Here is a 17500-nt window from a genome sequence, read left to right as displayed (position 1 = left end):
TAAATAAGTTGCAGTAGTTTTTAAGTGTGAATGTATATAAGTTGTAGTACCTTTTAAGTCTGAGTGTACATAAGTTGTAGTACCTTTTTAGTGCGAGTGTATATAATTTCTAGGACATTTTAAGTGTGAGTGTAAATAAGTTGTAGTACTTTTTAAGTGTGAGTGTATATAAGTAGTCATACTTTTTAGGTGAGTGTATACAAGTTGTAGTACCTTTTTAGTGTGGGTGTATATAAGTTGTAGTACCTTTTAAGTGTAAGTGTAGATAAAGTGTAGTACCTTTTTAGTGTGAGTGTATATAAGTTGTAGTACTTTTTAAATGTGAGTGTAAATAAGTTGAGGTAGTTTTTAAGTGTGAATGTATGTAAGTAGTAGTACCTTTTAAGCTGTGAGTGTAAATAAGTTGTAGTACCTTTTTAGTGTGAGTGTATATGAGTTGTAGTACTTTTTAAATGTGAGTGTAAATACATTGCAGTCATTTTTAAGTGTGAGTGTATTTAATTTGTAGTACATTTTAAGTGTGAGTGTAAATAAGTTGTAGTATTTTTTAAGATGTAAGTGTATATAAGTAGTAGTACATTTTAAGCTGTGAGTGTATATAAGTTGTAGTACCTTTTAAGCTGTGAGTGTATGTAAGTAGTAGTACCTTTTAAGCTGTGAGTGTATACAAATAGTAGTACCTTTTAAGTTGTGAGTGTATGTAAGTAGTAGTACCTTTTACACTGTGAGTGTATATAAGTAATAGTACCTTATAAACTGTGATTGTATATAAGTAGTCGTACCTTTTAAGCTGTGAGTGTATATAAGTAGTAGTACCTTATAAACTGTGAGTGTATATAAGTAGTTGTGCCTTTTAAGCTGTGAGTGTATGTAAGTAGTAGTGCCTTTTAAGATGTGAGTGTATGTAAGTAGTAGTACCTTTTAAGCTGTGAGTGTATATAAGTAATAGTACCTTATAAACTCTGAGTGTATGTAAGTACTCATACCTTTTAAGCTGTGAGTGTATATAAGTAGTAGTAAATTTTAAAATGTGAGTGTATATAAGTGCTAGTACTTTTTAAGCTGTGAGTGTATATAAGTAGTAGTACCTTTTAAGCTGTGAGTGTATATAAGTAGTTTTACCTTTTGAGCTGTGAGTATATATAAGTCGTAGTACCTTTTAAGCTGTGATTGTACATAAGTAGTAGTACCTTTTAAGATGTGAGTGTATATAAGTAGTAGTACCTTTTAAGCTGTGAGTGAAAATAAGAAGTCATTTTAAGCTGTGATTGTATATAAGTAGTAGTACCTTTTAAGCTGTGAGTGTATATAAGTAGTAATACGTGTTGCTTCTTCCAACTGTCTCAGCAACACGTTCCTCTTCTCCTGCTGCAGCATCCTGAACAACAACATCATGTTATCCAGGCCTCGAATAGTACTACTGAAAATACGACTATTACTTTACTATAGGTACTACTAGAACTAATACTATACTACAACTACTACTATAAGTACTACTAGTATCACTACCATAAACACTACTATAATTACTACTAGTATCATTACTATAAGCACTACTACAACTCCTACTAAGCACTACTAAAGGTACTACTATAAGTACTAATATAATCACTACCAGAAGTACAAATATAAGTGCTACCAGAACTACTACTATAAGCACTATTATCAGCACTACGATAAGCACTAGTAGAACTACTACTATAAGTACTACTAGTATAAACACAGTAGAACTACTACTATAAGTACAACTACAACTACTACTATAAGCACTACTAGTACCATTACAATAAATCACCACTAGAAGTACTACTATAAGCACTGTTATCACTACCATAAGCACTAGTAGAAATACCACTCTAAGTACTACTACTATAAGCACTATTATTATCATCACGACTATAAGCACTACTAGAACTACTAACATAAGCACTTGTAGAACTACTACTGTAAGTACTACTAGTATCATTACTATAAGCACTACTAGAACTATTACTACTACTAAAGTATTACTACTAATACAAGCACTATTATAACAAATTGTACCACTTAAGTATTACTATTAATACTCCAAGTTCTACCATAAGTACAACTACAATAAATACTACTTCTAATCACAATACGACTATAAGTACTACTACTATTACAAGTACTACTATATTACTACAACTTAAGTAGTACTGATTATTATGACAAATTATTCTGCTACTACTATAATACTACTACTATAAGTGCTTCTATAACCACTACTACTAAAGTACCACTACTACTACTACTGTACTAATAAAACTAGTACTATAACCACTTATTCTACTACTATAAGCACAAGTACTACTACTATTACTTCAAGCTCTACTGTAAGAACAACTATAATTACTCCTAAATCTACTATTAGAACTACTACAAAATGACTACTATTATAAATAGTAGTTGTATTAGTAGAAGTAGAAGTAGTAGTATTAGTAGTAGAAACAGTGGTAGTAGTAACAGTGATAGTAGTAGTCATAGTATAAGTCGTAATCGTCATGGTAGTAGCGGTAGTAGTCGTAGTATCAGTCCTAGTATTAGTAGTGGTAGTAGCAGTAGTACTGGTAGTAGTGGTAGTCGAAGTTGTAGTATCAGTCCTAGTAGTGGTAGCAGTAGTAGTAGTAATAGTAGTAACATCAGTATTAGTAGCAGTGGTAGCAGTGATAGTCGTAGCATCAGTCGTTGTAGTAGTAGTAGTAACCAGTATGTTGACTGTTGACTACTATTAAGATATATGTGGAGGTGACGTTCAGTTGTTGCTCACAGTAGTCGTCATAGTAGTAATATAAGTAGTAGTAGTAGTAGTATCCAGTACTATGAAGAGGTTTGCTGACATCACGTCCAAGTGTTGCTCACAGTAGTCGTACTATCAGTCATTGTAGAAGTAGTAGAAGTAGTAGTAATAGTAGTAGTAGTAGTAGTAGTATACAGTTCTATGAAGATATTTGTTGACATCACATCCAGGTGTTGCTCAGAGTAGTCGTATTGTCAGTCATAGTAGTAATAGTAGTTGTAGTAGTAGAAGTAGTAGTAGTAGGTAGTAGTGGTGGTAATAGTAGTAGTAGTAGTATTCAGTACTATGAAGAGGCTTGTTGACATCACATCCAGGTGTTGCTCGCAGTAGTCGTACTATCAGTCATAGTAGTAGTAGTAGTAGTAGTATTAGTAGTAGTAATAGTAGTTGTAGCAGTCGAAGTAAAAGTAGTAATAGTTTTAGTAGTATACAGTACTGTGAAGATATTTGTTGACATCACGTCCAGGTGTTGCTCACAGTATTTGTACTATCAGTCAGAGTAGTAACAGTAGTAGTGGTAGAAGTAGTATCAGTAATAATAGTAGTAGTAGTAGTAGTAGTAGAATACAGTACTATGAAGATATTTGTTGACATCACATCCAGGTGTTGCTCAGGGTAGTCGTACTATCAGTCGTAGTAGTAGTAGTAGTAATAGTAGCAGTCGAAGTAGAAGTAGTAATAGTTTTAGTAGTATACAGTACTGTGAAGATATTTGTTGACATCACGTCCAGGTGTTGCTCACAATATTTGTTCTATCAGTCAGTCAGTCATAGTAGTAATAGTAGTAGTAGTAGTAGTAGTAGTAGTTGTAGTAGTAGTAGTAGAATACAGTAGTATGAAGATATTTGTTGACATCACGTCCAGGTGTTGCTCAGGGTAGTCGTACTATCAGTCGTAGTAGTAGTAGTAGTAATAGTAGTAGTAATAGTAGTAGTAGTTGTAGTAGTAGAATACAGTAGTATGAAGATATTTGTTGACATCACGTCCAGGTGTTGCTCAGGGTAGTCGTACTATCAGTCGTAGTAGTAGTAGTAGTAATAGTAGTAGTAATAGTAGTAGTAGCAGTCGAAGCAGAAGTAGTAATAGTTTTAGTAGTATACAGTACTGTGAAGATATTTGTTGACATCACGTCCAGGTGTTGCTCACAGTATTTGTACTATCAGTCAGTCAGTCATAGTAGTAATAGTAGTAGTGGTAGTAGTAGTATCAGTAATAGTAGTAGTAGTAGTAAAATACAGTACTATGAAGATATTTGTTGACATCACGTCCAGGTGTGGCTCAGGGTAGTCGTACTATCAGTCGTAGTAGTAATAGTAGTAGTAGCAGTCGAAGTAGAAGTAGTAATAGTTTTAGTAGTATACAGTACTGTGAAAATATTTGTTGACATCACGTCCAGGTGTTGCTCAGGGTAGTACTATCAGTCGTAGTAGTAGTAATAGTAGTAGTAGTAGTAGTACTATGAAGATATTTATGCAGGTCACAGGTAATGAGTCCTGGCCCTTCTCACCTCTGATTGGCTCCCTGGCTCTGCAAGGCGTGTGCTCTCTGCACCTCGTCCTCCAGGCGGCGTCGCTCCTCCTCCAGCTGCGTGAGGGTGTCAGGTGCGTGCTGCTGCCTGCTGACCAGACTGAGCTCCTGCAGGAGGACCTCCTTCTCCCGCAGGAGCTGCACTAAGTCACGGTCCCGCTCGGCCTCAGCGCGCCCCGACCAACTCTCACTGTCCAGCTGCGCCAGCTGGTGCTGGATGCTCTGCACCCTGGTGGCGGGAGAGGGGAACAGCAACGTTTGTTTACATCATGTTTTACAGTTTGTTTATATTGTGTGTACAGTTTGTTTACATTATGTGTAGAGTTTGTTTATATCATGTGCACATTATGTTTACAGTTTGTTTACAGTATGTTTACATTACGTGTAGAGTTTGTTAATATTGTGTGTACTTTATGTTTATAGTTTGTTTACATTATGTGTAGAGTTGTATATTGTGTTTAAATGATGTTTACAGTTTGTTTATATCATGTTCACAGTTTGTTTACATTGTGTGTAATACATAACTGTTTGTTTACATTATGTTTCCAGTTGGTTTACATTATGTTTCCAGTTGGTTTACATTATGGTTGTGTCATGTTTACAGTGTGTTTACATTATGTTTACAGTTTGTTTACATTGTGTAAAGTTTGTATGCATTATGTTTATAGTTTGTTTATATCATGTTTACAGTTTGTTTACATTATGTTTACAGGTTGTTTATATCATGTTGACGTTATGTTTACATTGTGTTTACAGTATGCTTACATTATGGCTACAGTTTGTTTACAGAATGCTTACATTATGTTTACAGTTTGTCTACATTATGTGTAAAATGTGTTAACAGTTTGTGTACATTATGTTTACATCATGTTTACAGTTGGTTTACATTATGTTTATATCATGTTTACAGTTTGTTTATATCATGTTTACAATTTGTTTTTATCATGTTTACAGTTTGTTTGCATTATGTTTACAGTTTTTTTATATCACGTTTACAGTTGGTTTATATCATGTTTACAGTTTGTTTACATCATGCTTACAGTATGTTTGTAGATTGTTTACAGTTTGTTTGTATCCTTTTCATGATTTGTTTACTTTGTGTAAAGCATGTTTACAGTTTGTTTACATCATGTTTACAGTTTGTTTACAATATGTGTAAAGCATGTTTACAGCTTGCTTACATTGTGTAGTTTGTTTACATCGTGTTTACAGTTAGTTTGCATTATGTTTATAGTTTGTTTATATCATGTTTACATTTTGTTTGTATTATGCTTGCAGTAGGTTTACATTCTGTCTACAGCTTGTTAAAATTATGTTTAGTTTTTTTACATGTTCATAGTTTTTTTATATCATGTTACCAGTTTGTTTATATCATGTTTACAGTTTGTTTCTATCGTGTTTACAGTTTGCTAACAGTTTGTTTACATTATGTTTATATCATGTTTACAGTTTGTTTACATTATGTTTACAGTATGTTTGTATTATCTTTACAGCTTGTTGACATTATGATTACAGTTTGTTTTTGTATTGTGTTTACAGTTTCTTTATAATAAGTTTACAGGTTTTTTACATTATGTTTACAGTTTGTTTACATTATGTTTAAACTATTTTACATTATGTTTACATTTGTTTGCATTATGTTTATATTATCTTTACAGCTTGTTTACATTATGTGTAAAATGTGTTAACAGTTTGTGTACATTATGTTTATATCATGTTTACAATTTGTTTTTATCATGTTTACAGTTTGTTTGCATTATGTTTACAGTTTTTTTATATCACGTTTAAAGTTGGTTTATATCATGTTTACAGTTTGTTTACATCATGCTTACAGTATGTTTGTAGATTGTTTACAGTTTGTTTGTATCCTTTTCATGATTTGTTTACTTTATGTGTAAAGCATGTTTACAGTTTGTTTACATCATGTTTACAGTTTGTTTACAATATGTGTAAAGCATGTTTACAGCTTGCTTACATTGTGTAGTTTGTTTACATTGTGTTTACAGTTTGTTTGCATTATGTTTATAGTTTGTTTATATCATGTTTACATTTTGTTTGTATTATGCTTGCAGTAGGTTTACATTCTGTCTACAGCTTGTTAAAATTATGTTTAGTTTTTTTACATGTTCATAGTTTGTTTATATCATGTTACCAGTTTGTTTATATCATGTTTACAGTTTGTTTGTATCATGTTTACAGTTTGTTTACATTATGTTTACAGTATGTTTGTATTATCTTTACAGCTTGTTGACATTATGATTACAGTTTGTTTTTGTATTGTGTTTACAGTTTGTTTATAATAAGTTTACAGTTTTTTTTACATTATGTTTACAGTTTGTTTACATTATGTTTAAACTATTTTACATTATGTTTACATTTGTTTGCATTATGTTTATATTATCTTTACAGCTTGTTTACATTATGTGTAAAATGTGTTAACAGTTTGTGTACATTATGTTTATATCATGTTTACAGTTTGTTTATATCATGTTTACAATTTGTTTTTATCATGTTTACAGTTTGTTTGCATTATGTTTACAGTTTTTTTATATCACGTTTACAGTTGGTTTATATCATGTTTACAGTTTGTTTACATCATGCTTACAGTATGTTTGTAGATTGTTTACAGTTTGTTTGTATCCTTTTCATGATTTGTTTACTTTATGTGTAAAGCATGTTTACAGTTTGTTTACATCATGTTTACAGTTTGTTTACAATATGTGTAAAGCATGTTTACAGCTTGCTTACATTGTGTAGTTTGTTTACATTGTGTTTACAGTTTGTTTGCATTATGTTTATAGTTTGTTTATATCATGTTTACATTTTGTTTGTATTATGCTTGCAGTAGGTTTACATTCTGTCTACAGCTTGTTAAAATTATGTTTAGTTTTTTTACATGTTCATAGTTTGTTTATATCATGTTACCAGTTTGTTTATATCATGTTTACAGTTTGTTTGTATCATGTTTACAGTTTGTTTACATTATGTTTACAGTATGTTTGTATTATCTTTACAGCTTGTTGACATTATGATTAGTTTGTTTTTGTATTGTGTTTACAGTTTGTTTATAATAAGTTTACAGGTTTTTTACATTATGTTTTCAGTTTGTTTACATTATGTTTCAACTATTTTACATTATGTTTACATTTGTTTGCATTATGTTTATATTATCTTTACAGCTTGTTGACATTATTAGAGTTTGTTTTTGTATTAGGTTCAAGTTTTTTTTATATCACGTTTACAGTTTTTTTTACATTATGTTTACAGTTCGTTTATATCATGTTTACAGTTTGTTTACATTATCTTTACAATATGTATACAGTATGTTTACAGTTTGTTTATAGCATGTTTACAATATTCTTATGTAATGTTTACAGTAAGTTTACAATATGTTTTAAATCCTGTTTAAAGTATATTTCAAGCACGTATACAGCTTGTTTATAGCATTTTTATAATATGTTAGCAGCATGTTTACATTGTGTTTATAGTATGTTCACAGCATATTTACAATATATTTATAACATGTATATAAAATGTTTACAGTATGTGTACAACATGTTATAATATTTGTTGTTGTTTGTTTATAGCATTTTTTTGTACGTTTTATAAAATGTTTACAGCACATTTATACTATTTTTTACAGCATGTTTACAGTATATTTATAGAATACTTACGGTATGTGTACAGCATGTTTATAGAATGTTTACATTATGTTTACAGTTTGTTGCTAGCATAGCTACAGCGTGAGTAAAACATTCTACCTTCCAACAGGTGACGCTCTCTGCATTGTTTTTCTAGTTGCCAATTACAAGCTGTCAAAACAAGCTATCTGCGCAAACTGCGTTTATGACACACTGTGACTCAGGCATCCCTGATGATACGCTAACAGTTACCACGGCAACATGAATCACAGCAATAAAGCCTGGACTATTCTGGCGACATTTTTCCAGATGGAACGCACAATTTTTCATCCGACGGTTGTCGTTATGTGACTCTTTTGCTAAACAGTGCCACCCTGTGGAAGAAGAGGTACTTATTGCCCAAAAGTGAAGCGCAAAAAATAAATTGATGTGATATTAAACTAACCAAAATATTATATTGCCAAAAAGTGAAGCGCAAAAAATAAATTGATGTGATATTAAACTAACCAAAATATTATTATATCTAATGATATATTGTCAGTATATGAGGAAGATGACGTGTACACCAATAATATCTACATAAAGCTCTATTAAGAATAATATCATATTGTACAAGTGTGCCTAATGAAGTGTCCTGTGGTTTTAGGGTGGCCATGTAGTGTAAAATAGTCATGCTATATTGCAAAAATGCTATGCTAATAATAGAGTAAAATTTGTACGCTGATGTGGTGTAAAAAAGCTATGATAAAGTTGCGCAAAAATGTTTTGCTAATGGGGTGCAAAAAATGCAAGGCTAATGTGCTGTAAAAATGTCATGCTAATGTGGTGTAAAAATGCTATGCTAAAGGCATAAACATTTTTTGCTAATGGGGTGTAAAATGGCAAGGCTAACGTGACGTAAAAATGTCCTGCTAAAGTGATGTTAAAAAAATGGTATGCTAATATAGACTAAAAATGTAATTCTAATGTGATGTAAAAATGATATGCTAAATGCATAAAAAAGTTTTGTTAATGGGGTATAAAAATGGCAGGCCAATATACTGTAAAAATGTCATGCTAATGTGGTGTAAAAATGCTATGCTAAAGGCATAAACATTTTTTGCTAAAGGGGTGTAAAATGGCAAGGCTAACGTGACGTAAAAATGTCCTGCTAAAGTGATGTTAAAAAAATGGTATGCTAATATAGACTAAAAATGTAATTCTAATGTGATGTAAAAATGATATGCTAAATGCATAAAAAAGTTTTGTTAATGGGGTATCAAAATGGCAGGCCAATATACTGTAAAAATGTAATGCTAACGTGCTGAGAAAATAAAGAATAGCTCGGTTGGTAGAGCGGCCGTGCCAGCAACTTGAGGGTTGCAGGTTCGATTCCCGCTTCCGTCATCCTAGTCACTGCCGTTGTGTCCTTGGGCAAGACACTTTACCCACCTGCTCCCAGTGCCACCCACACTGGTTTAAATGTAACTTAGATATTGGGTTTCACTATGTAAAGCGCTTTGAGTCACTAGAGAAAAGCGCTATATAAATATAATTCACAAGAATTAAAATGTTTCGTTCATTCGGTGTAAAAATGCTATATAAAGTTGCAAAGAAAATACCATGATAATTTCACGTAAAAATGTTGTGCCAATGTTGTGTAAAATATTATGCTAAAGTTTCATAACATTTTCATGCTAATGTGCAGTAAAAATGTCACGCTAATGTAATGTTAAAAATGGCATGCTAATACAGAGTAAAATATTATGCTAATGTGGTGTAAAAATGCTATGCTCAATGCATAAAAATGTTTGGCTAATGAGGTGTAAAAATGCAAGGCTAATATTCTACAAAAATGTCATGCTAATGTGCTGTAAAAATATAGAATGAAAATTATACGTTAATTTGGTGTAAAAATGCTATATAAAGTTGCAAAAAAACGCCATGCTAATTTCACGTAAAACGTTGTGCTAAAGTTGTGTAAAACGTAATGCCAAAGTTGCATAAAAATGTCATGCTACTGTGTAGTAAAAATATCACGCTAATGTAATGTTAAAAACGGCATGCTAATACAGAGTAATATATTATGCGAATGTGGTGTAAAACTGCTATGCTAAATGCATGAAAATGTTTGGCTAATGGGGTGTGAAAACGCAAGGCTAATATACTGTAAAAATGTCATGCTAATGTGGTGTAAAAATGCTATGCTAAAGGCATAAACATTTTTTGCTAATGGGGTGTAAAATGGCAAGGCTAATGTGACGTAAAAATGTCCTGCTAAAGTGATGTTAAAAAAATGGTATGCTAATATAGACTAAAAATGTAATTCTAATGTGATGTAAAAATGATATGCTAAATGCATAAAAAAGTTTTGTTAATGGGGTATAAAAATGGCAGGCCAATATACTGTAAAAATGTAATGCTAATGTGCTGTGAAAATAAAGAATGAAAATGTTACGTTCATTCGGTGTAAAAATGCTATATAAAGTTGCAAAGAAAATGCCATGATAATTTCACGTAAAAATGTTGTGTAAAATGTTATGCTAAAGTTTCATAACATTTTCATGCTAATGTGCAGTAAAAATGTCACGCTAATGTAATGTTAAAAATGGCATGCTAATACAGAGTAAAATATTATGCTAATGTGGTGTAAAAATGCTATGCTCAATGCATAAAAATGTTTGGCTAATGAGGTGTAAAAATGCAAGGCTAATATTCTACAAAAATGTCATGCTAATGTGCTGTAAAAATATAGAATGAAAATTATACGTTAATTTGGTGTAAAAATGCTATATAAAGTTGCAAAAAAACGCCATGCTAATTTCATGTAAAACGTTGTGCTAAAGTTGTGTAAAACGTAATGCCAAAGTTGCATAAAAATGTCATGCTACTGTGTAGTAAAAATATCACGCTAATGTAATGTTAAAAACGGCATGCTAATACAGAGTAATATATTATGCGAATGTAGTGTAAAACTGCTATGCTAAATGCATGAAAATGTTTGGCTAATGGGGTGTGAAAACGCAAGGCTAATATACTGTAAAAATGTCATGCTAATGTGGTGTAAAAATGCTATGCTAAAGGCATAAACATTTTTTGCTAATGGGGTGTAAAATGGCAAGGCTAATGTGATGTAAAAATGTCCTGCTAAAGTGATGTTAAAAAAATGGTATGCCAATATAGACTAAAAATGTAATTCTAATGTGATGTAAAAATGATATGCTAAATGCATAAAAAAGTTTAGTTAATGGGGTATAAAAATGGCAGGCCAATATACTGTAAAAATGTAATGCTAATGTGCTGTGAAAATAAAGAATGAAAATGTTACGTTCATTCGGTGTAAAAATGCTATATAAAGTTGCAAAGAAAATGCCATGATAATTTCACGTAAAAATGTTGTGTAAAATATTATGCTAAAGTTTCATAACATTTTCATGCTAATGTGCAGTAAAAATGTCACGCTAATGTAATGTTAAAAATGGCATGCTAATACAGAGTAAAATATTATGCTAATGTGGTGTAAAAAATGCTATGCGCAATGCATAGAAATGTTTGGCTAATGGGGTGTAAAAATGCAAGGCTAATATACTACGAAAATGTCATGCTAATGTGCTGTAAAAATATAGAATGAAAATTATACGTTAATTTGGTGTAAAAATGCTATATAAAGTTGTGTAAAACGTAATGCCAAAGTTGCATAAAAATGTCATGCTACTGTGTAGTAAAAATATCACGCTAATGTAATGTTAAAAACGGCATGCTAATACAGAGTAATATATTATGCGAATGTGGTGTAAAACTGCTATGCTAAATGCATGAAAATGTTTGGCTAATGGGGTGTGAAAACGCAAGGCTAATATACTGTAAAAATGTCATGCTAATGTTAATTTGGTGTAAAACGCTGTATAAAGTGTCAAAAAAAAGTACTATGCTAATGAGGTGTAGAAATGCAATGCTAAATGTCCTGTAACATGTTATGCTAATGTCTTGTAAAAATACTTACTTCTTCTTGGCCTCCTCGTACTGCCAGCTGACTTTGACTTTGTCTACCAGGTGGGAGGAGTCCTTAGCGGCGACATCATCACATATGAGAGCAAAGGAAATGGACTTTATGAGACAACAGCACTGAAATAATTGACTTTTTTTTGGGCTTTTTTAAATTAATAAAGTGATATATTAATAGATGCTATATATATATATATATATATATATATATATATATATATATATATATATATATATATATATATATATACACAGCTACAGCTGTATGAATAACATACAACAAATCATTTCAAACCACAACAAAGCAATTGCAAAAGGACTGCCTACCCCCAGACTAAACGACTCTGAAACCAATAAGGAATGTAACTGTCGCAAGAAACCTGATTGCCCTCTCAACGGAGGGTGCTTACAGACATCAGTCGTTTACCAAGCAAAGGTAACACGCAAGGACATTAACACATCCGACACGTACATAGGATTAACTGAAGGAGCGTTCAAAACAAGATGGAATAATCACAACGCCTCCTTTAGAAACCAGACTTTGCGGAATTCTACAGAACTCAGCAAACACATTTGGAACCTCAAAGACAATAATGTTGAATATTCAATAACATGGCAAATTCTTGCATCCAGCACACCTTACAACAGTGGTAATAAAAGATGCAACCTATGCTTAAAAGAGAAACTGTTTATTATATATCATCCAGATCTATCATCCCTCAACAAGCGCAGTGAAATCATTTCAACATGCCGCCACAGACGGAAACACCTCCTAGGTAACACATGAGCCAATCACCACGCCCCTACGCCTGCCTGTACCCACCCACTCTGTGCCCTATATAAACCATTGTATGTGAATGCTTCCATTAAAATCTCCTGATGATTGAGGGAACCCCTCATGAAACAGTTCTGTAGAGACGAAGTAGTCTTGTGATTTTTCCCACACCTACATATATATATATATATATATACATATATATATATATATATATATATATATATATATATATATATACATATATATATATATATACATATATATATATATATATATATACATACATATATGTATATATATATATATATATATATATATATATATATATATATATATATTAGTAGTAGTTAGCATATATTTGATTGAGTTTAGCATATTTATATACTACTTTGTATTTTTTTGTTTTTTGTTGTTGTTTTTTTTTTGCTTTTGCTTTTTTTGGGGGGGGTGGTATTATGGGGATAAAAAAAATTACTTATGACATTTAGGACAGACAACAGCTATATGATGTATTTGAATATGATGTAATGGATAGAAATGCCTGATGCTGGACGTAAAAAAAAATAAAATGAAGAAAAAAAAAGTTCAGCAAATTTAATGTCTGAAAATGTATGAACAAAATTGAGTGACGACTTGAACTGAAACTAATGCTAACGTTTGGACATGCTACCAGTTAACATGTCTTAAAGGCCTACTGAAAGCCACAACTACCAACCTCGCAGTCTGATCGTTTATATAGCAATGATAAAATATTAACATTGCAACACATGCCATGGTTTAAATTTCGCGCCGAAAAATCCTGCTGAAACGTCTCGGTATGATGACGTCACGGATTGTAGAGAACAATTTGTTCTAGCATCTTTCCCAGCTATTAAGTCGTCTGTTTTCATCGCAAAATTCCACGGTATTCTGGACATCTGTGTTGCTGAATCTTATGCAATTTGTTCAATGAACAACGGAGACATCAAGGAAGAAAGCTGTAGGTGGGAAGCGGTGTATTGCGGCCGCCTTTAGCAACACAAACCCAGCCGGTGTTGCATTGTTTACATTCCCGAAAGATGACAGTCAAGCTTTACTATGGAACAGATATGTCAAGCGAACACGGTTGGATTGGACCACACACACAAAGTACAGTGTATTATGCAGGGATCATTTTTACCATTCTGTATTCTAAAGGCGATCTATGTCATGTACTACTCCAGCATCATTATCAGCAGTGTCCTCCTGACCGTCACCGTCAGCGTCGGGTTCAATGCGGTATGGCTCTATTGGGCCTGGCCGAGTGGTCCTGCCACCCCCACAGCTGCCACGTCGCCTCTCACAGCATCTTCCCTATCTGAAACGCTCCCACTGCCCTCTAGTCTTTTTTTTTTCCTAGTCCTTCACTCTCACTTTCCTCATCCACGAGTTTTTCATCCTCGCTCAAATTAATGGGGAAATCGTCGCTTTCTCGGTCCGAATCGCTCTCGCTGCTGGTGGCCATGATTGTAAACAATATTCAGATGTGAGGAGCTCCACAACCCGTGACGTCACGCGCACATCGTCTGCTACTTCCGGTACAGGCAAGGCTTTTTTATCAGCACCAAAAGTTGCAAACTTTATCGTTGATAGTCTCTACTAAATCCTTTCAGCAAAAATATGGCAATATCGCGAAATGATCAAGTATGACACATAGAATGGACGTGTTATCCCCGTTTGAATAAGAAAATCGCATTTCAGTACAGTAAGGCTTACATACATGCAAAATTTGCAAAATAAAAAAAGCTAATTTGCAAACATGCTATTGTTTTAACATGCTAACAGTTAACATGCATTAGGAACAAAATATTTGCCTATAAGGCTTATTCATGCAAACTTAGCTATAAAAGCTAGCATGCTACATGCTGATGCTTTAACATGCACGGGGTAACAAACTGTTTAACTATAAGGCTTATTCATGCAAAATTAGCTTCAAAAGCTAGCATGCTACATGCTTACACTTTAACATGCTAACAGTTAACATGCATGAAGTAGCAAAATATTTGGCTGTAAGGCTTATTCATGCAAAATTAGCTAAAAAAAAAAAAGCTATCAAGCTAACATGCAAAAAACTTTTTAACATGCTAACAGTGATAAATATATTTTACTGGAAAGTTTCTATATACAAAATTAGCTAACAAAGCTAGCTTGCTAACGTTTGAACAGTCTACCAGTTAAAATGTGAAAAGTAGGAACTAGGAATATATTTGACTGAAAGGCTTATACGTGCCAATTTAGTTATAAAAGCTACCATGCTAACAGTTAACATGCCTAAAGCAGCAATATATATGACTTTCAGGCAAAATTAGCTAACAAAGCTAACATGCTAACATTTAAAAATGCTACCAGTTAACATGTGTTAAGTAGGACAATATCTGAGTGTAAGGCGTATACATGCAAATTTAGCTATACAAGCTATCATGCTAACATTCAACATGCTAACAGCTAACGTGCGTAAAGTAGCAATATATGTGACTAAGTCTTATTGATGCAAAATTTGCTAAAAAGATAGCATGTTAACATACTAACGTTTGAACAAGCTTGCAGCTAACATGCGTGAAGTGGCGAAATATTTAATTATAAGGCTTATTCATGCAAAATTAGTTAACAAAGCCAGCATGCTAACAATTAGACATGCTACCAGTACACATGTGGTAAGTAGGAAAACATTTGACTGTAAGGTGTATACATGCAAATTTTGCTGTACAAGCTATCATCCTAACAGGTAACGTGTGCAAAGTAGCAATATATTTGACCATAAGGCTTATTCATGCAAAATTTGCTAAAAAGTTAGCATGTTAACATGCTAACATTTAAACATGCTAGCAGTTAACATCCGTGAAGCTGCGACATTTTTGACCATAAGGTTTATATTTGGAAAATTTGCTACAAAAAAAGCTAGCATGCTAATGTTTGAACATGCTAACAATTAACATGCGTGAAGTAACAATATTTGACAGTGAGGCTTATACGTGCAAAATTGGCTTGAGAAGCTATTATGCTAACATTTGAACATGCTACCAGTACACATGTGTTAAGTAGGAAAACATTTGACTGTAAGGCGTATACATGCAAATTTTGCTGTACAAGCTATCATCCTAACAGGTAACGTGTGTAAAGTAGCAATATATTTGACTATAAGGCTTATTCATGCAAAATTAGCTAAAAAGTTAGCATGTTAACATGCTAACATTTAAACATGCTAGCAGTTAACATCCGTGAAGCTGCGACATTTTTGACCATTAAGGTTTATATTTGGAAAATTTGCTACAAAAAAAAAAGCTAGCATGCTAATGTTTGAACATGCTAACAATTAACATGCGTGAAGTAACAATTTTTGACAGTGAGGCTTATACGTGCAAAATTGGCTTAAAAAGCTACTATGCTAACATTTGAACATGCTACGAGTGAACATGTCTTAAGTAGGAAAATATTTGACTGTAAGGTTTATACATACAAAATTAGCTTAAAAAAAAGCTAGCTTGCTAACGTGCTAAGGTTTTAAAATGCTAACAGTTAACATGCATGAAGTAGCAAATTATTTGACTATAAGGCTTATTCATAAAAATTTGCTTAAAAAAACTTATCAAGCTAACATGCTAAAAACTTTTTAAAAAATGCTAACAGTGAACAACATATTTTACTGGAACGCTTCTACAAGCAAAATTAGCTAACAAAGCTAGCATGCTAATGTTTGAACACACTAACAGTTAAGTGCGTGAAGTATTGTAGCAAAATATCTAAGGCTTATACATGCAAAAATTTTTGAAAAAAAATTAAAAATACTAGCAGTAAAGAAATATGTAACTGAGGTTTGTTGAGGCTAGCATGAGCATTTAAAAGCTTTGTTTTCCTTTATGAATGATGTTTCTTGATGTATTTGTAATGGGGTTTTTTTTGCAAAATTTTGCAGAGTGTGCTACCTCGCCCATGATGTCAGTCTGGCAGCCAGAGTCGCAGTACAGCTGCTGCGCGCCGCCCGGCTCGCATGGCGCTCCAGCGCTGTTGATGCCCGCCTCCCCAGCCGAGTCGCCCGCACTCAGACTGCCTTGCAAGTTCACGGTCAGCTTGGCCAGACTCTGCGAAAAAATACACTAAGGATGACCATAAACTTTCCTTTAAAAGTGCCCCACAACAGCAGGCTTCGCTACACATCTTAAAAATAGAGACAATTATCGGCCAGTCATTTACAGACGTGGGAATTGTACGTTTGATCATTTAGTTGTTCGCGAGTTAGTGTGCTAACCTAGCACAATGTTAAAATGTCACGTTAGCATGTAGCTCACATGGCTAAGCTAGTGTTGCTAGCCTGGCACAATGTTAAAATTTCATGTAAGCATGTAGCTCACATAGGTATGCTAGTGTTTCTAACCAAGCATGATGTAAAAAAAATAATGTTAGCATTTAGCTCACATAGCAATGCTATTTTTGCTCACTAAATATGATGTAAAAAAAGTTATATCAACATGTAGCTCACATAGCTATGCTAGTGTTGCTAGCCTGGCACAATGTTAAAATTTCATGTAAGCATGTAGCTCACATAGGTATGCTAGTGTTTCTAACCAAGCATGATGTAAAAAAAATAATGTTAGCATGTAGCTCACATAGCAATGCTATTTTTGCTCACTAAATATGATGTAAAAAAAGTTATATCAACATGTAGCTCACATAGCTATGCTAGTGTTGCTAACCTGGCACGATGTTAAAATTTTATGTTAGCATGTAGCTCATATC

The 17500-nt window shown here is 33.0% G+C and overlaps 1 protein-coding gene across 10 annotated transcripts in view; it reads right to left on the bottom strand.

Moving 5' to 3' along the window:
• Positions 1-17500, bottom strand: part of wwc3 (WWC family member 3) — a 119697-nt gene that overhangs the window by 33270 nt on the left and 68927 nt on the right. For all 10 annotated transcript variants that reach the window (XM_061887756.1, XM_061887750.1, XM_061887751.1 and 7 more), the window contains 4 exons: positions 16690-16845; positions 11969-12030; positions 4326-4574; positions 1289-1378 (listed from right to left, as the gene is read on the bottom strand). In XM_061887756.1, the coding sequence (XP_061743740.1) occupies positions 1289-1378; positions 4326-4574; positions 11969-12030; positions 16690-16845 (557 nt within the window). The remainder of the gene's footprint in view (positions 1-1288; positions 1379-4325; positions 4575-11968; positions 12031-16689; positions 16846-17500) is intronic.

Source organism: Nerophis ophidion, linkage group LG26 (assembly GCF_033978795.1).
Source record: "Nerophis ophidion isolate RoL-2023_Sa linkage group LG26, RoL_Noph_v1.0, whole genome shotgun sequence".
Lineage (NCBI taxonomy): Eukaryota > Metazoa > Chordata > Actinopteri > Syngnathiformes > Syngnathidae > Nerophis > Nerophis ophidion.
This window is presented reverse-complemented; position numbering and strand designations above follow the sequence as displayed.